The following is a 24,672-nucleotide window of genomic DNA, read 5'->3' as shown; positions in this document are numbered from 1 at the left end:
ATATATATATATATCGGTATATTTGTACCGTTTGAGAACGTTCACACACACAAAGGCATATATATATATATATATATATATATATATATATATATATATATATATATATAGAATGAATGAATTATACGCCAAAATTTATGATGGTGATCATCTTATAATTTATTCCTTTAAATCAGTTGATTTATACAATTCTTAACATTTACTCTATATATTGCTCTGTAATCACATTGAGTTTCTTATATAAGGATTGATATATATAAGAAAAATATGTCTACAGAAATATATATATATATATATATATATATATATTTAAAAATATATCTGAAAATTAAGCTACACTGAATTTTCCGCGTTTCATCAGCGTGGGAATTCGTCAATCTCTCTCTCTCTCTCTCTCTCTCTCTCTCTCAACATATATATAATAAAATACGTATGAAAAGAGTTCATAAGCCAAATTATAACGCACTATTACGAAAATAAACTAATATTTATTTGCTTTAAATTAATATTTCGGCGATAGACGCCATCCTCAGAATTTTATGCACCTTTTTTCGTCGACATAATGGTAAATTGAAGAAAAGCTAGTCAAGTGTCCGCTTGTTTCGTCTGTGGTGTTATCTTGCAAATACAAGAAGAATCAGCTTGGCGCTTCTGATTTAAAAGTCAGAGATGTGTGTTCGTGATATAAGTGTTGTTTAATATTTTACATAAAATACGTATGAATAAAACGATAAAAATGTATTAAATTCTGAGGATGTCGTCTATCGCCGAAGTAATTATTTCAACAAATATATATTTAATATATAAATATTTAAGATATAGATAAATAGTTATAATATAAAGCTGAACATCTGTGTGTGTGTGCGTGTGTTCGTTCACGCCTAACCTCCATAGAATGTAAATATGTCAAAAAGTTTAACAAGGTTTTTAAAAGGGGTGAACGTCTACAATAACACCTTAACTTTAATCTTAATTCACGTAAGCTTTTATTTATGTTTTTGAGTTGAATCATATTGTGTCGAATAAATTCACCTCATAAATTCACGTTCTTATTAAAGTGAAAACAAAAAAAAAGTCGTAACTTTAGAAAATTCTCGACACAAATTTTGCATAACTCTGTTTTTTCCTTCTCCACTTGCACGTGGCACTGTTTAGAAAATAGATAAATAGATAACTAATAAAACATAAGAACGTTACTTGTTATAGTGTCAAAGGAAGGAAAAATCCTGCTGACGTGATTACGTGTCTTTTTTTAAAACATTTATATAACCTTTTTATTTTTATTTATATATCTGTTTAAGCTTTTTTTGTCAGTGTACTTGAAGGAATCAGTTGATTACAACCATTTTTGTGTGTTCTTTACATTACAACTGTACAACCCTGAATCCGACGGCACAATATTACACCGTTCAATACTGTAAAACTGAAACGAAGCTGTTCTGCTTGAAAAGGTCGCCATTTTCTTTTTATTCATATTTATATCGATCCTTTGCTTTAAAAAACTAAAGTTATTACGTGTTTACGTTTTTAATATCCAATTTTGCTGTTCCGGATTATTTTACTAAAGTAAATAAAGCTTCATTATTTTTCAAAACTGTTTTTGTTTCTTTGTTTTTCGATATTTCGTCAATATTATTTAGTAAGAGTGTTTAGAAGAAAAGCCATCAAACGACAACCCGAAAAAATAAATATACAAGAAATGAAGGTTACCATAGCCAATAAAAGTTCAGTTCATGTTTTTTTTTGTTTTGAAATAGTTTTTAATGCTCTTTACTTGAAATAATTTCAGCGAACCTAGATTAAAACGAAATTTGAGGCGATAACTAATAATGAATTTTATATAAAGTACACACACCATAAACGAATATTCCTCAAGCACAAAATAACGGAAAACATTAAAATATGTTTATAATTATGCCTAATGTTGACGGAACTCTCTTAAATTTTTAACACAGAATGCTCAGGTGCTCCTCCTTCAAATTGAAAACGGGGCTCTGCATTTCAAAGTCGCTGCCATTTTGATTTTTTTTAAATTTTACAAACTACTTAAAAATACAAACCAATGAACTTTTTTTTACCATAAAAGTACTTTTTATTGACTATGGTAACATTTACTTCTTGTATATTTATATTATTATTATATATATAACATTTTCTCTTTGTAAGGAAACATCATTTTGTTGGTCACTCTTGGCTACGAATGGAAACAAAGTTGATAATAAAAATATATTTTCGCGAAAATTATTTTTACTTTCATCATATTTTGCTTAGGGTAAAATTTTTGAATATCAAAACCTATCTCTTTACAACCCTTCCTTTTCATAACCTATCATACTTTCATCAATCACAGTTCATTTTCTGTAGGTTGTTTTTGAACCCAGTCAATTACGGGTACTTCTGCTAGCTTAATATATAAATATTTAATATTTGAATATTTAATATATAAATATTTTATATAGGAATTCATTGTTTTAAGCAGTGTTGATATATAGGTTACAAAATTCTATCGGTTTATAACCAAAACTAGTCCAGACATTTATTTTAATAAATAAATATAGTTATTTGTTAAATTTGCATGGACTCTATATAAGAAGGAGGAGCACGATATGTCTGTTTACATTACACTTAAACATTTGTATGTGCGAAAAGTCAGGGAAGTAGCGGTCTGGAATGGAATTCCAAAGTCCAGCAGTTCGAGGGAAAGAAACTATCTGATCCGAAGGCTTTCCAACATCTCGGGATATTTAGAGTATAGGGGTGAGATTTTGCTGCTTGTCAGATCAGTCGGGGGTATTTATATCGGGGGGGTACAGGTGCTTTGAGTTCGTCGGGGCACTTTTAATTAAAATACTACTAAAACAGGTACAGGGATACAACATTTTGTCTCTTAGACAAAGATTGAAATTTGGTTGACAGTGCAAGATGTTTTAGTTGGTGACGTTTTATTATTTTATCTAGGAATGAAGGATTGGTAGCAGATGCAGACGCCAAGATGTGGCAACAATTTTACATGCTTAGGCGAATAATGTGGCAACAAGTTTACATGCTTAGGCGAATAATGTGGCAACAATTTTACATGCATAGATGTACAGGGTACTCTCAGGCGTGAGTAATTTTATAGAACAGTACGGCGAGCTTCTTTACTGCAGCCTTGTCAATACCCTCGGGGTATTTATTCGAATTCATGTTCCTTGTGAATGTTAAGCCGTAGAGTTTGATCGAAGAGCTTCCAGGTATTGTACCATTATGCATGGCTATCAGTGGTTGAAAAGATTTCTTGTAAGTATTAAAGAAATGAAGCTAAGTCTTGGTTGCAGAAACCGCTAATCTTCCGTTCTCTTAATCCTTGTTTATGTGGATTTACGTTACTTGTGCAGAGCAGCTATTTCACTAGTTTCAATCCAAACCTTATTTTGTCAACATATTTTTTAAAGCAACATTTATTTATTTGTTCAGGTATTTTGTCCTTTTTAGTTTATTGACAAAGTAATGTTTCCATGTTTGAATTTTCTTGAATAATTCCTATATTTTTTTTATTTTATTTCAATTTTATTCTCTTTTAAATTTTTACTGTTAATTCATATTCACATTTGAGCTCATATGCCTTCATCTGTGTTTCTTATTTGCCTCGTCACCGTCATATTTTACATACCGTTTTCGTCTTTTTTTTCCTTATTATTTTTTGTGAGAATACCTTATTACATATTTAAAGATAATCTAATGAAGACAAATATGTAATTAAAAATTGGGTTTGCAATAAACTCAAGTGAAATACATACTAGATGTTGAAATTTAAAAAACTTTTAGTTAGCGGCAAAAAGTTCAAATAAGGGTTTTCTGAAAGTGAATTAATATTTTAAGCCATTATTTCGTCTTTAAATTAATAGAAATTCATCATTTAAAGTTGAAACATATTTGAAATAGTATTGCAGGCACTTGAAGGCACCAACACTTCATTTGCCCTGTTACATGCTAATAATAGTTTAGTACATTAAAAGCTATCGCAAACATATTTGAATAAAATAATACCGTTTTCTAAATAATATATTACATGTTATAATATATTACAATTATAATATTATAAATTCATGAGTTTATTTTATTAAATATGTATATAATCACAATTTTCAGTGAAATGTTTAACATATTAATAACATTTTTCATAAACACAATATAATGTGTAGCTTTTCATAATAAGAATGTTAACGATTGGTGAAAACCATGCGGTTTTAAATTGAAATTTAAAAAAGCGTTAAAGCAAAAAAGTAATAATGCAAATAAAACACAGTATGAACGGCCACGCCGATATTACGCTACGTATGGTTTGAATTTGCTCATTTATTGTTTTTTATAGGTCACTTTGCGCAGGATTCCTCTCCTGTTGTGCAGTCTCCAGATCAAACTGCATGATTAAAGTGCATACGGGGGACTACAAGGGCGCTTCGACCAACTCCAATGTTTATATCGTTCTCTATGACGAGAAAGATCAGTCGACCCAGCAATACAAACTCGACAACTTTCTTCATAACGATTTCAAGTGTGACGCAGTCGACAGTTTTGACGTCGAGTTACCTACCAACTTTAGTAGAATAGTGAAGTTACAAATATGGCATGACAACGCGGGATTCTTTCCCAACTGGTACGTGGACGTCATCAAAGTAAAACAATCGCAATATTCACGTGAAAGCATCTTTCCAATATTCCGCTGGATTGTTCCCGATGAAGGAGACGGTCAGAATCACTATATAATAATGGAATTTGATACTATCCTGCCACAATTCGATAAAAATCCTACACAACGTTATAGAGAAATCGAATTGAAACGTCAAAGTTATGACTTAAAATATGTGCATGGCAATGTTCCGATGGTAGGTTGACTTTTTAAAAATTAAACTTTTTTTTTTACTGCATATAAACTTTCCTTTGTTATGTACAGTCACAACACATAATTAATAATTTGGGAAAAACTAGGGTTATGTATCATTCCAAACTTCATATATTCGGAACAGAACAAAATAGATCCGATAAGATTTTAAACCTTCAGAGTCGATTGTATAGTCTACGGCGTTATATTGTATACCAACAACGCACCACTTGACGATTAAAATACTTTATCCACTACGCCACGTGTGTTTGCGGACAAGTCAGAAAAATCCAAATAATACTAATTATTTTAATTGTAATTATTGATAAAAATTTTTCTAGTATTTCGCAATACCAGCCAGGATGTCAATAACCATTAGGTTCTCTGATATAACTCAATAAAATTAAGCACGGCCAAAACGGAAGGAAGGGGAGTAAGTATTTTTGACAGAGCCTCTCTTTAAAAATCTACCAAAAATCAATACGGAATTTTCACCGATAATTAAGTGAAAAATATACTTAATAATGCTGTATTTTTTTTTATCATAATCGATATCTATATATATTATTTTGCCTTCAACCCCTATTCTTAATGTTTGGTTAAAAATATATTTAAAATGATCATCCGAAACTGAGCAAAATATAGTGTATTGTTGGGAATGATTGTAGATAAAAAAAAACTGTGCACGTATCAGATTTTCATGTTGAGAATCCGAATTTTTAACGTATTTTATTTTTCATTGTTTGTGTTTTGAAGTATGACATTTGTTGACTATGTTAAAAATAATTATTATCTTCAAGATTAGCAAAAATGATTTATTTTCATTATTTTTACAAAGAAAACGCTACTTTTAAATCTTTGAAAAATAAGTTAATAATTTTAGTGAGTCCAATATACTATTAAATATGAAATGTTTTAAAGAATCGATATAAAAAAAAAAGAAAAAATCGATAAATAACTGCACATTTTTCTAAATATACGATAATTTGTTGCGGCAATTTGTTCTTACGTGATATTGCCTCACCCATGGAAGGCCATAAGGCCTACAAACAGTTGTGCGCATTAAAAACAGTTGTTATCTACCTCTTTTGCTTTTTTCTGTGACTTGCAGTTGACTTAGTTTAAAGTGTGGGGGGACTTGCATCTACCACACACTCTCGTCCAGAACCACTTGGTCCTGATGGTAAGACAGGATCAAGACGATCAGGCCTTCAGGCCTGATACTAGATGGAGGAGTTGTCTCCAACCGATACAGCTGTTACATGATAAAGGTTGTCCCCTTTTCATGTAAGTATAAAAATGGAGAATTTAGTTTAAAATGGAAATGAGATGGCAATAGAGAAATTCGAACCTCGTAATCTTGGTTTAGAAATAGATTACGTGTGAGAATTTAAAAATGTAAAACGAAACATTTGTTTAGAATATAGATAAATATTCAAGAAAAGAATGTGAGCTGTCAAGTTTATTATGAAATTTTAAATTGAAAGAATGCAGCTTATAAGATAATGTTTTAACATATTGAATATAGGTTAAAATTCCTTTTGTAGAAATAGGAAAAGTTTTGGACACGTATGTTCAGGACACGTGAAAGAATGCACATATTTTAACATGTGTATGACGTCATAGAAAATAGAAAGTTCGAGGGATAGAGAAAAACTTTAGTTAGAAAACAGTCAGTGAAGAAACTCGGGGGGAGTCAGACGTCTGGAAGCGAGACGTCGCTTCAAGGAAAAATGTGAGACTTTGAATTCTTGGTGATGGAACACGGCCGTGTGAAGAATAAACCATTATGTTTTTTGTAAAGCTCGTCTTGTGTCTTATGATTCCTACAGAAATGTAAAGTCCAATTGTATTATGTATTTGTGTTAATATATGTCTTTACATACACGTCTCAACATCATCATGTCTACACAATGTCCGAACTGTCTGAACACTATATCCCTTCACTCTAAGAGCTTTCTCCTTCTTCCATCAGCAAGATCTAAGAAAGAACATTTTAATATATAAGAATCTCTCCTAACATGAACAATCTCTCTAAGCCTCTTTCTCTCACTAAGAAAAAGCATCTCTCTCAAGACAAAGACTCTTAATAACTCTTCCTAAGACTCTTAAAATGAAACCCCCTATATGTAACACAGCGACTAGCATTCACAAAATGATCACCCATCTGGTAGTGGCCAGGCTCATCGTTGCTAAACTTCGCGGGTTATGTAGGCAATATATATATATATATATATATATATATATATATATATATATATATATATATATCGCTTATGATGGAAATGTACCGGAGTAAATGAACTTATTTTAACTTGTAAAGGTGACCATAGTTTCTTCCAAACTACCATCACATTTTTTTTAATTTCGCCACGCGAAATCTATAAAGTGAGATTAAAGATAGAATTATTTGGAATTCGGTGATGTATATCATAATATTTTTGCATATTCTTATAGCAAATAATCTTAAGTTTTATTTGGACACAAAAATAATTGGTTCAAAAGACTTAAAAATATTCAACTGCTTTATCCATCGAGACGAAAATGGAGGTGAATTATGTTTTTTTTAGAAAAGTTTAATTTAATATTCTATTAAAAATAGTAGAGAAAGTTTTATATTATTTTGCTTTTCATATAATAAAAGTCAAGGTTTTCATCTTTCTGGAAAAAAAGGGGCAAAAGACTTTAATAGATTTTAATTCGTTAAAAAAAAGCAACTTTGCTTTTCTTCCATTTTTTTGTCGTGTCTAAATAAAATCTTTTTCGCTTTAATTTTTATATCAGATTTTATTTTTTAAAAATTCTGCTGAACGCTTTAATGGTGGGTGAAATCTGATTATATTTCGAGGCAGATTGAAATATTTAGTTCTTTAAAAGTTTATATTACTTTACAATTTGCATATCAAAATGATGGTTCGAAATAATAATCTGCAAATCAAAAGGGTGGATAAACTTATATCCTAATTATTATACTTATATAGTAATTATTATACTTATATAGTAATTATTATACTTATATCCTAATTATTATACTTATATAGTAATTATTATACTTATATAGTAATTATTATACTTATATAGTAATTATTATACTTATATAGTAATTATTATACTTATATAGTAATTATTATACTTATATCCTAATTATTATACTTATATAGTAATTATTATACTTATATAGTAATTATTATACTTATATCCTAATTATTATACTTATATAGTAATTATTATACTTATATAGTAATTATTATACTTATATAGTAATTATTATACTTATATCCTAATTATTATACTTATATAGTAATTATTATACTTATATAGTAATTATTATACTTATATCCTAATTATTATACTTATATAGTAATTATTATACTTATATAGTAATTATTATACTTATATAGTAATTATTATACTTATATCCTAATTATTATACTTATATAGTAATTATTATACTTATATAGTAATTATTATACTTATATCCTAATTATTATACTTATATAGTAATTATTATACTTATATAGTAATTATTATACTTATATAGTAATTATTATACTTATATAGTAATTATTATACTTATATCCTAATTATTATACTTATATAGTAATTATTATACTTATATAGTAATTATTATACTTATATCCTAATTATTATACTTATATAGTAATTATTATACTTATATAGTAATTATTATACTTATATAGTAATTATTATACTTATATAGTAATTATTATACTTATATCCTAATTATTATACTTATATAGTAATTATTATACTTATATAGTAATTATTATACTTATATCCTAATTATTATACTTATATAGTAATTATTATACTTATATAGTAATTATTATACTTATATAGTAATTATTATACTTATATAGTAATTATTATACTTATATCCTAATTATTATACTTATATAGTTAAATACTTTTTACTTGTTTTTTCGTTACGATTTTACAAATATCTTTTCTTAGTGAATTTTTATATCTAGTTTTATGTTTATTGCCTTATCGAGTCTGTTTTCTAAGTTCATTATTATTTTTTTTTATTTTTACGGATAAGATCTACGTATTCTTACTTCATTGTCTATATTTTATGTATATAGTACGTTTTTCATTCATTGTCTTTTATTGTTATTAATATGGTCATAACGAGTATGTTTTAACTTCATTGTTTTTATGTTTTCTTAGTTCATTTTAGTTGTTATTTTATATCTCTCTTTTTTTTTCATTTTCCTTAAACTTTTTCTTCTAGGGGATGGGACATCCAACCAGATGTCTGACATTTACCCCTATTTTAGTGAGTCCAACCAAGAGATCTTTTCAGGATTCTAGCCGTCCCTTTCAGTGCAATCGTTTGTATTTCACTTGCACTTGGTTCACCGGGTATGCTTGCTATGTACTTTTTAAAGTTTTTTTTCATAAGCCCAGTTGCTCCTATGATAACTGGTATAATTGAAACGTCTTTTAATTTCCAATTTCGTTTCATATCATACATAAGTCCTTGATGCTTTGTTATCTTTTCCCTCTCAACTCTGTTAAGCCCTGTATCATTGGGTACACTGACCTCTATTACGGTCGCTTTTTTGTTTGCTCTGTCCCAAATCACTATATCTGGTTTAACAGCTGCGTTTTCAAGATATGTAGCAGTAGGGATTATGTAGTCATAGTGAATAGTGTAGTTGTCATTCCCAACTGATCGTTCGGGTATATGTTCCCAGGAGTTTTTACTACACTGAATGTTGAGTTTCTTACATATCTTCCAGTGAAGGTATTTGCAAACTCCATTATGGCGATCTGTATAATAACCGTCTCCAAGTAGGTCTTTGCAACCAGAAATCAGGTGGCCCACACTCTAAACCTCAGTGCTACAGAACCTGCATTTATTATTGTTGCTTAGACCACACATCTTTTTGAAGGCGTTTGTCATGAGGCCCTGGTCTTGTGCAGCCAATATCAACCTCTCTTGGTCGTAATGGAGGGATCCTCTTTTGAGCCAATCCAGGGAACCATCCCTATCAATATATTCTTGGGATAGTTCAGTCGGTAGGTATTTTGCCCGTTTATGGTTGGTCCATTCTTCTGTTTTAACACTATGGAACTGGCTAGTGTATTTTTTTACGACTTTTCTGGGCTATGTCAGTGACAGGCTTGTTTGGGTTCTCAGTATCATTTTTAAGGCAATCTTTTCCAAAAATGAGTGGCAAGTTGTGTTATAGATGTTGTACTACTTGCTCGATTCTGATAATGGTCTTTAATTTTCATAAGCTTGGGGTTACAGGAACTTATTATATACTGACCTATGCTGACGATTGTGGCTCTGTGTTGATGATTGACTTCCGAGAGTCCCATACCTCCTTCTCGCCTGGGTAGGTACAAACGAGGCATGCACTGATTTCGATAAATAACTCGGTACAAGGTTAGCATTTTCCTTGTCTTTGTGTCGAGCCAATTTATGTCTTTCTGAGGCCAGTCAATAATGCCAAAACTATATGTTAGTACTGGCATGGCAAGTTGGTTAATTGCCGTAACTTTGTTCTTGTTTGTGATTTCGGTTTTGCAGATTTTTCTTACCCAGCGTAAATATTCTTGGCTTAGTTTCTCTCTCATCTTTGAATGCTGGATGGACTCATTTTCATCAATGCCGAGGTATTTGTATGTTTCCTGTTCATCCAGTTCTCTGATTACACTATTTTAATCGTGCTGTATATTTTCAGTATATACCTTCTTGCCAGCTTTAAGAGTACACATAGCACACTTATCCAGTCCGAGCTTCATTTTGATGTCATTAGAAAAAGTGTGGACAATTTTCAGTAGATTATCTAAATCCCTATCCGAGCTAGCATAAAGCTTAAGATCATCCATGAAAAATAAATGGTTTATTAACTTGGAGGATTCTCTTTGGCGGCTGTTGCTTAGATTATAAGCACCTTGGTAGTTCTTTAGAAGCTTACTTAGAGGATCAATTGACAGGCAAAATAGTAGAGGAGATAGACTGACTCCTTGGAAGATTCCTTTTTTTATTCTTATATTTGGGATGGATATGCTTCCCCCGTTATGGTTTAAGGTAATGGATGTTTGCCACTCCTTCATTTGGGCAGCTAAAATTTCTCGTATGGTCGGGTGGATTTTATATAATTCAAGGCATTTTAGTATCCACGAATGGGGTACACTATCAAATGCTTTCTGATAATCTATCCATGCCATATTTAGATTTCTTTTTCTTTTCCTGCAATCTTCCAAAATGGTCTTATTAATGAGCAATTGATCTTTGGTGCCCAGGCAGTTTTTCCTACATCCTGTTTGTTCCTCCTCAAGATAATCACCGGATGAAAGATGGTCATATATGCTGTCAGCTATTAATCCAGTGAACAGTGTGTCTATTTAGTTCTTGGCTTTATATTTCCAGTTTTTGTCTTTTTATTTTCTTTGTTTATTATTTAATATTTTTATGCTGATCATGTTATTTATTATGTTTTTTTCGTTTTTATATTTTACACTTCATGATCCTATCTAATATATTTTCTTAGTTCATTTTTAATGCATTATAGTATCGATTTGCATGAGTTTCGTTCGTTTTCTTACATTTTTATGTTCATGGTCTACATTTAGTACATTGTTATATATCACCCGACTATGATCTCATCTAGTATGCATTTCACTCAGTATTTTATATTAAATATTTGATATTATTTAGTATTTTCGTAGCTTATGCATTTATATTACAGGGTGAACAATAAAGTTGTCGCCTTGTAAAAAAACATGATTCCATTTCCGTTTGATGAAAATCGGTTTTCTTTGTCTCAAACCATCTACCAGTTGGCCAGTTGTGTAAAATCCCAAGAGCGATAGGAGCCTTCTATCATTCTGAAGTGACACAATGTTCAACAAGCGAGATTGGAGATGCGCCGCTCTACAACTCATGATCTCTACCAATCCATGTTATGCCATTACCAGTACCCTCAAATTCCAAATCTGGACGGTTCAACGATTGAGGACACAGTGCTATGAAGTTCCGGTCACGGTTATTGTCTTTGGTGTGGTTTAATGTGAGGGCCACATATGCCATCTCATATCTTTGAAGTCGGCTTGAAAGTAAATATCAAATGATCATCTTGATGTGCTGAAGAGTGTGGTGATACCCTAGTGCTATCGGCTGCCGCTGGCAAACCCTGGATATGGCAGCAGAACTCGGCGCCGGTCCACAAGTCCAGAGAGACGCAGCTTGGCTTCGGAAGGAGTGGTACGACTTTGTACCTTTTTCTTACTGCCCTCTCCCTGACCTGAACCCGTTTAATCATACATAAAGAACATCACCAACATGACCTCCCACAACACCAAAGCCAGCTTAATCGTTGCAATCCCCCAAGCATTCGCCGAGCTCCTGCCGGCGGTTGAAGAAAAAATATGCTCCCAGTTCCTGACCTGTTCGACACAGGCGGTGATTGAGATCGAAGTTGACTACATTGCATAGACACTAGTTATTTTACATAATCAACTTACATGAATTAAGTTTTTCAATATAGTTTTAAAATAAATTTGCTGTGGTGAAGGCGACAAATCCATTGTTCCAGCCTTTATTATAGCCATAGCATTATGAATAAACCGTTCAAATTTCAAGTTTTTTATATTTCAAATAAATTATTTTCTATTCGTTATGAATTTGCATGCATTATCGTTACGTTCATGTTTGTAGTTGATTGTTTATTTTAATGTTTATGGTTATAGTAATATCTAGTCATTTATTTTAGTTCAACTTTGTTCTTACTATTTATTGTTTATATTTTCATAGTTCATAGTTTTATAGTCTTGTTGTTATAATCTTTCTAGTAATTTATCTTAGTTCATTGACTTTTGTGTTTATAGTTAGTGCATTATTTTGTATGTTTTCTTGTTTTATATTCTTATGATTAGTGTATGACCTCTTATGATTTCTTAGTTCATAATCTTCGTAATCTCGTAGTCTCGTAGTCTAAACCTACAATGTTTTTGTTTATTATTTTATATTTTTATGATTATGGGTTAATCTTGTATGGTTGTAAATTCGTTGTTTTTGTTTATTTTTATTCTGTGTATTTTGAAATTTAATTAGTTCATTGTTTTATATTTTTAATATTATAATTCTACCAAGTGTGGCTGTTTGGTTCATGAAGAGATTATTTATTTTATTTTTCTTACGCAGTATACGTTGTTCATTGTCTTGTTTTTGTTTTATTGTTTTAACATGCATGTTTGCTTTTTTACGGATTTTATAGTTACCTTATTATAGTTATATCAAGTATTTAATATTAGTGCAATATTTCTTTTCGTGTGTATGGTCTCATCTTGTAAGCTTACTCAGTCCGTTTTATTTGATTTTTATGTTCATATTATCTATGCTTTTTATTTCATTGTTTTTTTGTTCTAATCATTATAGTTTTTTGTTCTAATCATTATAGTTTTTTGTTCTAATCATTATAGTTTTTTTTATTCTAATCATTATAGTTTTTTGTTCTAATCATTATAGTTTTTATTCTAATCATTATAGTTTTTTATTGTAATCATTATAGTTTTTTATTCTAATCATTATAGTTTTTTGTTCTAATCATTATAGTTTTTATTCTAATCATTATAGTTTTTTATTCTAATCATTATAGTTTTTTGTTCTAATCATTATAGTTTTTATTCTAATCTTTATAGTTTTTTATTGTAATCATTATAGTTTTTTTGTTCTAATCATTATAGTTTTTATTCTAATCATTATAGTTTTTTTATTCTAATCATTATAGTTTTTTGTTCTAATCATTATAGTTTTTTGTTCTAATCATTATAGTTTTTTATTCTAATCATTATAGTTTTTTATTGTAATCATGATAGTTTTTTGTTCTAATCATTATAGTTTTTTGTTCTAATCATTATAGTTTTTTTTATTCTAATCATTATAGTTTTTATTCTAATCATTATAGTTTTTTGTTCTAATCATTATAGTTTTTTGTTCTAATCATTATAGTTTTTTGTTCTAATCATTATAGTTTTTTTTATTCTAATCATTATAGTTTTTTGTTCTAATCATTATAGTTTTTATTCTAATCATTATAGTTTTTTTATTGTAATCATTATAGTTTTTTATTCTAATCATTATAGTTTTTTGTTGTAATCATTATAGTTTTTTGTTCTAATCATTATAGTTTTTTTTATTCTAATCATTATAGTTTTTTGTTCTAATCATTATAGTTTTTATTCTAATCATTATAGTTTTTTTTATTCTAATCATTATAGTTTTTTGTTCTAATCATTATAGTTTTTATTCTAATCTTTATAGTTTTTTATTGTAATCATTATAGTTTTTTTGTTCTAATCATTATAGTTTTTATTCTAATCATTATAGTTTTTTTATTCTAATCACTATAGTTTTTTGTTCTAATCATTATAGTTTTTTATTCTAATCATTATAGTTTTTTATTCTAATCATTATAGTTTTTTATTCTAATCATGATAGTTTTTTGTTCTAATCATTATAGTTTTTTATTCTAATCATTATAGTTTTTTATTCTAATCATTATAGTTTTTTGTTCTAATCATTATAGTTTTTTATTCTAATCATTATAGTTTTTTATTCTAATCATTATAGTTTTTTGTTCTATCATTATAGTTTTTTATTCTAATCATTATGGTTTTTTATTCTAATCATTATAGTTTTTTGTTCTAATCATTATAGTTTTTTATTCTAATCATTATAGTTTTTTATTCTAATCATTATAGTTTTTTGTTCTAATCATTATAGTTTTTTATTCTAATCATTATAGTTTTTTATTCTAATCATTATAGTTTTTTATTCTAATCATTATAGTTTTTATTCTAATCATTATAGTTTTTTATTCTAATCATTATAGTTATTATTCTAATCATTATAGTGTTTTTATTCTAATCATTATAGTTTTTTATTGTAATCATTATAGTTTTTTGTTCTAATCATTATAGTTTTTTATTCTAATCATTATAGTTTTTATTCTAATCATGATAGTTTTTTGTTCTAATCATTATAGTTTTTTATTCTAATCATTATAGTTTTTTATTCTAATCATTATAGTTTTTTGTTCTAATCATTATAGTTTTTTATTCTAATCATTATAGTTTTTTATTCTAATCATTATAGTTTTTTATTCTAATCATTATAGTTTTTTGTTCTAATCATTATAGTTTTTTATTCTAATCATTATAGTTTTTTGTTCTAATCATTATAGTTTTTTATTCTAATCATTATAGTTTTTTGTTCTAATCATTATAGTTTTTTTATTCTAATCATTATAGTTTTTTATTCTAATCATTATAGTTTTTTGTTCTAATCATTATAGTTTTTATTCTAATCATTATAGTTTTTTATTCTAATCATTATAGTTTTTTGTTCTAATCATTATAGTTTTTTTGTTCTAATCATCATAGTTTTTATTCTAATCATTATAGTTTTTTTATTCTAATCATTATAGTTTTTTATTGTATTCATTATAGTTTTTTGTTCTAATAAGTATAGTTTTTTATTCTAATCATTATAGTTTTTTATTCTAATCATTATAGTTTTTATTCTAATCATTATAGTTTTTTTATTCTAATCATTATAGTTTTTTATTGTAATCATTATAGTTTTTTGTTCTAATCAGTATAGTTTTTTATTCTAATCATTATAGTTTTTTATTCTAATCATTATAGTTTTTTATTCTAATCATTATAGTTTTTATTCTAATCATTATAGTTTTTTTATTCTAATCATTATAGTTTTTTGTTCTAATCATTATAGTTTTTATTCTAATCATTATAGTTTTTATTCTAATCATTATAGTTTTTTATTCTAATCATTATAGGTTTTATTCTAATCATTATAGATTTTTATTCTAATCATTATAGTTTTTATTCTAATCATTATAGTTTTTATTCTAATCATTATATTTTTTTGTTCTAATCATTATAGTTTTTTATTCTAATCATTATAGTGTTTTTATTCTAATCATTATAGTTTTTATTCTAATCATTATAGTTTTTTGTTCTAATTATTATAGTTTTTTTATTCTAATCATTATAGTTTTTTATTCTAATCATTATAGTTTTTCCCCAGGGTTTTCTTTTGAGGATCATTTTACTCTTTTAATAAGCCTGCAATTAATACAGAGTTGTGTTTATTATTCATATTGCAAAATTTGTTTTCTATTCTAAAAATTGTATTTATCTATTATGCTATCCATACTATTTTGTTTGATTCAATCTGAAATCGTTCACATATACCTTAGTTGATTGTTCTGATTTCTACATGTTATGTTTATTTATAAGTATTTCTGATTTTTTTAAATTTTGTTATTGGAGTTTTAGTCTGTTAAATAGTAGTGACTTTGTTATGTAGTTCATTTAATAGTCTAACCTTGTTTTGAGTTTTATCATTATTTTCAAAATGGCATTTTATTTTAAAAGGAAAATTCAATGTGTTACGTACGCTTTAATAATGTTTATATTTTTCGTCAACGTTTATTTTACTCGGTTCACAAAGTTTATATTTTGTAAGCTTATTTATTTCGATTTAATTACGGCGCATCATCCCTTTTGACTTTACAATAAACATTGTTATATTGGTGTTGTACACTTTCTGAACTGCTGTTCTTCGGTCACTGAAGACATGGTATGCAAGTTCGTACCAAAATGTGTTTGGTTACAAATAGAACACCTTGCGACGTAACTTTACTCTGTTCTTCCCTTGCTCTTCGTGAAGGTTAGTCCTAAAGTTGAATGAGGTCGCAAGTTTGATTTTCTTATGACTAAGCGCTCTGGTGACGCTTCGCGAAAACGCTCGCTCGTTCTACGTCTTTGGTAGGTCTTGAGTTACATTTTAAGCCACGATGTGTTTTCTGCTTCACTAAGAACAGATTCTAACTTGAACTTTCCTCTCAGTCGTAGTTTAAAAAAAACGCGATCTCATCACAACTCTTGCCAATTCATGTTCTCACGATTTGATTCCAGATCTGCAGGTGTGTGTACCCGTTCATCTCTCTTATGTGACTCCTAACCTTTTCTTGTCATCACAACTGCGACTGCGTTAAGGTTTTTTGTAACTCAAACTAAACCAATGGTGGCCCGTTACTAACAAGTGTATCTATAAACTAAAACTGCAGGCCAGTTTAGGTACGGTTGCATTCTATATAATAGCACATGTTCTTTTAATTAAGTTTTACTTGAAATGTAGTGTGCATGGAATTGATGTGATTTTAATAAATAACCGTAATGAACATTATTAATATCCGTTTACTTTTATATTACTATTAATTTAACCACTAAATGATACCTATGCCCCATTGTTGTGTGGTGGGGGACACCACAATCATATAACAGAGTACACATAATACTGAGGGATGACAGTACTGAATAGGTCACGACCATTATAAATATGATTATAGTTCTTTTGTCATAGATGGGATGTCATAGTTTAACAAGAGCTGAGAGAGATGTGTAATACAGTTCTTTTTAACGCAATTATGAGGGTGGAGGGAAACTAGTTAATACTTTGGAAAGGTGTATTACACAATAGTTCATATACAAAAATGATCACAGAACACATTTTACCTTTTCAGTTGAAATTATGACAACGAAGAAAAGGGTCACAAATATATAATTGATGATCTTTTATTCCGCCAGCTAGCTGATTGATGATCAGGAATTCACGGTTTCTCCATTGTCTTATCTCTTCTGTTCGCTTCCAAGAGGGTCTTTGACTCTCAGTTAGACTCCTGACTTTCACTCTGACTGTGTCTTTCTAATTCAAACCCTTTCTGAATATATTAGGAGTTCCCCACCATGTGATCCATTCAGTTGGATTTCACATATGCATGTCCAAACACGCTTTTGGCAAACAAAAAAAAAGTTCCTAAATTGAATTATTCGATATCTAATCCAACTCTGGTATAATTAATATTTAGTTATTTCTAAGAACATTTACAATCGTTGTACATTCCTAGACTTTCAATATGTATTTTTTTAAACTTTTCTTACTGGGTTCGATTCTAACATTTTCCTAATATCATTTTCAAACTTATCTAGTTTGTTCTTTTTATTACTGGGGTATGTCCTCTTCCATGTAACACCATTTATAACAGTCAAATCTGTCTTGAATTTATTTATATTTATTCTTAAAGGTGAAAATATTGCCAGCTGATGAACAGTTTAGTGCAGATCATAAGGTAAGCGAATATTTAAATCTTTTCAAAGCGTCACGCCCTAATATGTATACGTCTATTTAACGGATTAATTCATATGGAATTACGATGCCTGTGTTCCTTCTTATAACTAATATCATTCGTGAGATGTTTATTCATGTATGTTATGCAATTATTTGTATATAGTTTTGGATTTGAGCGTTTCCCATTGCAATATAATATGATATCATCTTGAACGGCTTCTTGTTTAAAGGTTCTCAATCTGCAGTAATTCTTGATATATTTTAACAAAGCAAATTTATTTATTATATTCCAAATCTTACTATTAATGGCGATTTTATGTCTCTTGAGACAATGGCATTCTGCATCTAGTATGGTTTACTACAACGTCTGCTGTGGATAACCCGATCCAGGCCTGGGCAGGTAATAAGAGAACCTTGGTTTGCCCATTTATCAGGGTCTCCCTCTCTGCGTTGCAGGCAGACTCCAACGTAAAGGAAAGCCAATACAGCCGGTGCTAGCGCGGCTGCAGGAGCTGCCGGAAAGATGTTGCAGAGCTTCATCATCCGCCTATCGGAAAAAGGCAGTGGAGCTATTTGCCCATAGCTGGAGGACTCTTCATGGTACACAACAAACAACGAAATAACCAAAATGTAAACAAATTATGTTTTTTACCTACGTTCACTGTTGTATTTTTTAAATTAGTGACGTTAAAGATTTCCAACTGACAATCGAATAACGAAATGAACAAAATAAAAACAATCTAATCATTCGTTAATTCTCGTTACTATATAGTTCTCTCTATGATACCGTAAGTAGATCTTAAATACTACCTCTAAAGCGTTCTATCAAATTATTAAACAGGGTCTATATTTAAATAGTAGTTAATCTACTAAAAAAAAAACTTATTAATATAAGTTGTTATTTTCATTTGCTGGATATCATTGTAGCATTTTATTCTGACGAAAATGCCTCTATACTTTGTCCGCCTAAGCAGTGTCGGATTTGAATAACTTGGATAATTATAAATAAAGATATAATCATGGAATCAGAATTTCTTTTTATTAATTAACTAGCGGGGGTACCCGGCGTTGCCCGAGTGTTTGTTTCCGGGACGTGGGGGGAGTTTTAAAAAATGTTATGGTAGATAAGTAGGAAGGATCAAACCCGGAGTCATGAGTAAAAGTAGGAAAATAAAGTGTGAAAAAAAAAACAAAAAAACATCTGCAACATAAACAGTTCGGCCACCAAGAAAAGTCCATTCCAGTGGTTTAGAAAAAAAAAATAACGACTACGGTAGGTCGGCGCGAACGTGAAAATATAATGTGAATTGTCCAGCACGCTAACCACTACGCCACAGAGCACTGCAGCTTAGTTTAGTGATTTTAAATAACTTCACATGAAAGAACTACGAAGCCAAACCGGTGTTCTCTTCTCAACTGTTCCTTGTGAACGATCCCCAAACGGTGTTAAGTGGTGGCAGGGGGAGGAGGAATTTATTAGAGAGAAAATATTTTACCACTTCCATTGATCTTAACCGATTTTGGCCGTGACTTCTCAGCAGAAAAAGTATAGAAATCTAAGATTATCGAGGAATTTGATAAATAATAAGCCTATAACACACCTCAGATATTGTTCTGCCGTTTGTGCATATTATATTTGCATGAAATATTTTGATTTTTAATCCTATTAATGTCAAAATCAGACGAGAAAAATGAGTTCATTTTATTCATATAGAGAAAATTAATATATTTATTTATTTATACGCTCATTAGATATAATAGTTAAAATCTTCTAGTGGTTTTCATATAATACATAATGGATAAATAAATATAAATATATACACACAACCACGGTTCGCCCATGTATTTCTATCACATATGGGCTGGTGCATCTGCCACTAGTCTCCGCTTCTTGGTAGAGTTCAAAAAAGAGTCGCCAACCTAATAGGTATTGAACTGTAAACTAAATTCCAGCCTCTGTCCCATCGATAAAACGTGGCATTCTCAAAGCCTTAGTACCCCATCGGCAACAATGCACTCGACAAATCCGACAAGCAACAATGTCCCACCCTACACTGTAGAAATTCCTAGATGCCGTAAATCATTTTACTCGAATAGCTTTTTCCTTCGAGCTGCTGCACTTTGGAGTTCCCTGCTGGGCATCTGCTTTCCTGACTGTACTGACATGCAGAAATTCAAGTCTAATGTAAAAAGACATCTTGCTGTCCAACTTCCGAAATAGTATACCTGCAAATCTGGTCCCAAATAATGGCCTCTTATGACTAAATGGTTCTGTGCGTTGTTTTGTGTGCATTGACAAAGCGATATATATATATATATATATATATATATATATATATATATATATATATATATATATATATATATATATAGCTTATTATTATTTATATATAAGTAATTGCAGGGAGACCAGACATTATCCGGGATTGAATCATATTCAACGAATGTTTCACACTCACATATTTTTTTGTCATCGAAAACGGTGAAATCGTCCATGATTCAATAAAATCCATCGATTGCCTGCTTTAATTGGCGACCCATCGCGGTGCACCTGAAAGCAGCTTTACATGCCTCCCCACTATAACTGAGTCCACAATACATTGTAACTTACATTGCACTGTAGAGAATTATTTTTTAATATATAATGGCTTTAATGAATGTTTAAAATTCAAAAGTCAAGTATTATGTTTCAATTGTGCTTCAAACTGGAACATTTATTTCATACAGGTTCATTTTAAATCAAAGTACATACCCTTGATTTCATACGCATGACTGTACTGCTTTTGCGGTGATTATGGCTAAGTTAAAAATGAAAAAGTTAAGTACCATGTTGCAATTCTGCTTTAAACAGAAACATTTCGAACGCAATCTTGTCATATCAAAGAACCTACTGCTAGTTGTGTATTTCTGACCTATCGGCTTGAGTGGTAATAACACATCTCAAATGCACTTGTTATTTAAGACTGTAAGGTGTTAATCTTTGTCAAAATTGTCTGTTGCTTTTTTCATCGGATTTTTTTTCGATTATCGATAAGTATCTTCGTGTGGAATTGCATATAAATCGGCACAGACGTTTTCGAGTTCATAGGAAACGGATAAACACACTCATACATACAGAGGCAAAGTTCCTTTCATATGATACTAGCATTTCAGCCGGGCTTGCCCGGGTGTTTGGATGTGTATGTTTAGCAAAAACAAAAAAAAAGTGGCAGTAGGAAGGCAGGCTCGAACCCGTACCGCAAAGGAGGAAAAGAACGGGGTAAAACATAACGTTTATGCTGTTACAACCACCACCAAACCGGAAGCAACATTTTTTTTTTTAAATTAAGGAAATCGAAAGGAGAGGATAACTTTAAAAAAATATCGACGAAAAAAGTAAACCCGCCCCCCTGTAGAAAAGTGCCTAGTTGAAGGGGAATATATTAATGTTTTTAGCCAATTTTTTCGATATTTGTCGTATGAAAGGTCGAACTTTAAAACGATACTGATCTTGGTAAAAGCCGTCGCCTCTATTGAAAGTTTAAGGCAGACATGCAAACAGACATACATACATACATTTATATATTGGTAACTAAAAATTTTCGACCCAAACTGATGAAAAAGCTTGCCCTATCTCTTTATACACTTTATGTAAAATTTCAAATATTTAGACCACAAATTGTCTGAGTAATTTGGAAGAGACCGCAAAGGTCAATTTTTTACAAACTTTGACCCCTATTATGACCCCTTAAAATTTATTGTTTTGGGCTCAAGTCAATTTATTAAGTTAGATCCATGTCCAATGGAGCTATATCTAAAATTTCAAGTGCGTAGACCCAAAATTGTCGGAGGAGTTTGGTAGATTTCTCACAGGTCAAATCGTAGAACTTTGACCCCTTAATTGCCAAATTTCTGGCCCCAAATCCATCGTATCGATTTTCCCAAATCTCAGTACCTTGTATATCAAATTTCGAGTCTGTAGACTAAAAATTGACAGAGTTATTGCGTAGGAAAATGTACGCAGACACACAGATACACAGACATACGCAGATACTTTCACTTATATATATATATATATATATATATATATATATATATTATTTTAGCTGAATATCTGAATCACGACAAGCAGGCGAGGTTGTCGGGATTCCAAATATAATAAAACCGACCAAACACCTATCCGTAAATACGTATAGTTTATAGATACATACGTACTTATATGGGGCATTCCAGTGATGACGGGAATAATAATTCTTAAGAAGCTTTAAGGTAAATTTAAAAATTTTAAAATTAATCATTAAAAAATACAACATTCCTTTTTCATAAACACTTAAGGAAATACACGTGGACTATGTTGAAAGGTTTTGCAAGTGATGAACGCAGTCAGAAAAACAAATTTCCAGTCTTTCTCCAACGTGTTTCCTTGTTCTTTCGCAAAATTGTGTGATTAAAAAAAACGAGGGACAGCTTGAAATACCAAAATAAAATATTAGATAGCATCCTTTTTATTCTTCATGCACAAAAAAACATCCAGATGTATACATGAAATAATATATATCTTAATGTTATATATATATATATATATATATATATATATACATATTTAATTACATTTTAACCCCAAACAAGGCACATTGCCACTTTGATGTAGGGGGCTACTATCAGGGATATAAACTACAGGGGTACTATGTGGGGAGTTGAGCAGCAAGATGTCGGTTCACGTTACACTTTAACTTCTGCATGTCAGTACAGTTGAGGAAGCGGAACCCGGAAATGAATTTCAAAGTCTAGCAGTTCTGTGGAGGAAACTACTGGAATAGAAGGCTCTCTTTCATCTAGGGATCTCAACTGTGAAGGGGTGGGATTTTGCTGCCTGTCGGATTTGTAGGATTTGTCGAGGGTATTTACGTCGATGGGGTACAAGTGCTTTCAGCTCGTCGGAGCATTCACACTTAAAGTACTTGTAGAACAGGCAGAGGGATGCTACATTTCGTCGATGAAGAACACTACTCCATACATGGGCGAATGGCGGCCTTATAGAGGTATAGGATACTTTCGGGTGTTGTTAGCTTTTTAGCACAGTAGAGAGAACCTACCTTTTTCGCAGCGGTCCTGGCAATGCTCTCAATGCAATTTTTCCAACTCATGTTTCTGTGAACATTAGGTCGAGGAGATGTACTTCGAGATAAACGTCTTTGGTCATTGCTATAGATAGTAGAGAAGTCAGTAGTTTTCTAGCACGGTAGAGAGAACCCACCATCTTCGCAGCGGTCCTGGCAATGTTCTCAATGTAATTGTTCCAATTCATGCTTCCTGTGAACGTTATGCCGAGAAGTTTAAAAGATGTACTTTCAGATAAAGAGTCATTGGCCATTGCTATTGGTGGTAGGGAAGGTTTCTTGTAATTATTGAAGGAAACAAGTTTAGTCTGTGCAGCATTGAATGTGACCATTTATTTTTGTCCCCATTCCACTACAGATTCAAGGTCGTCTTCTAGTGATTCTGCCAATTTTCTAGATATGTGTCCATTTGTTTTCCTATCGTGTCTGTAATAGAGCGTGGTGTCATCAGCATATATACCCATCTCACAGACAATTTTGTCAGTGAGGTCATTTATGAATATTGGGAACAGTAGAGGTGTAAGGATAGACTATTGAGGCACTCCCGCATTTTATCATATTGTTTAGATGTACGACCATCGAGGACAACCTGGATTTTTCTCTTATCTAAGAAGGATGTAATTATGTTATGTATTCTTCCAGTGATACCGTATGATCTGATTTTCCTGAGAAGACCTTCATGCCATACCCCATCAAAAGCCTTAGATATATTTAGAGCTACCGCTCTACCCACTCCTGCGTTGTCCACTGAATGATATATACGCTCAGAAATTACAGTTAAGATGTCTGCCGTGGAATGGGCTTGTCTAAATTCATATTGTTGGTCAGTCAGAAGTTTAGCATTTGTAAGGTGAATGACTAGAGCTTGCTTAATTATGGACTCAAATATTTTGGCAGAAAGTGGGAGGAGGCTAATGGGGCGGTAATGTACTGGGTCAGTTCTTTCGCTAGAATTCTGGAAAACTGGTACCACAAAAGCAGTTTTCCAGCAAGCAGGAAAGCAATATTCATTACGGCATTTGTTGTAGAGTTTAGAGAAAACCAGAGCTACTCTAATGGAGTACCTTTTTAATAGCACAGTCGGGATGAGATCAGGTCCACATTCTTTTGAAGTGTCAAGATTTTTTATGATAGCATGCACCTGAGAAGGGGTGATTTTCAAATCCTATAGTTTGGCGTCTGTCCACAAAGGAAAGTCAGAGAGAGGGTGGTTAGCAGGGTCCAGTGGCCAGTTTGACGCAAACCGATGGCAAGCATGTTAGTCTTCTCGATTGCTGAGCAAACAACCTCATGATTGTTGGATAGTGAGGGAAGGCTGATTGCTCATTATTTACTACACGATTGTAGATTTTCCAGAAGTCACGCATTCTGAATTTCTGTGCTTCGATGCATTTTTAGTGGTTTCAATAAATTCTCTCTTAGCTGTCGCTATTTCTTTCTTACAGTTATTTCTGGCTTCTATGTACTGTTTGAACTGGACTTATGTCAGTTAAATCTGCGGTACGCATACTGCC

General features: G+C 30.7%; 1 protein-coding gene across 1 annotated transcript in view; it reads left to right on the top strand.

The window, feature by feature from the left end:
• Nucleotides 1-24,672, top strand: part of LOC145277601 (allene oxide synthase-lipoxygenase protein-like) — a 111,264-nt gene that overhangs the window by 2,240 nt on the left and 84,352 nt on the right. Inside the window, exons 2-3 of the mRNA XM_080129120.1 lie at nucleotides 4,355-4,868; nucleotides 18,016-18,060. Of these exons, the coding sequence (XP_079985246.1) occupies nucleotides 4,355-4,868; nucleotides 18,016-18,060 (559 nt within the window). The remainder of the gene's footprint in view (nucleotides 1-4,354; nucleotides 4,869-18,015; nucleotides 18,061-24,672) is intronic.

The sequence above is a fragment of the Euprymna scolopes genome, chromosome 6, assembly GCF_053919585.1.
Source record: "Euprymna scolopes isolate OS-2025 chromosome 6, ASM5391958v1, whole genome shotgun sequence".
Classification (NCBI taxonomy): Eukaryota; Metazoa; Mollusca; class Cephalopoda; order Sepiida; family Sepiolidae; genus Euprymna; species Euprymna scolopes.
Note: the sequence above shows the minus strand (reverse complement) of the source record. Positions and strands in the feature narration are given on the sequence as shown.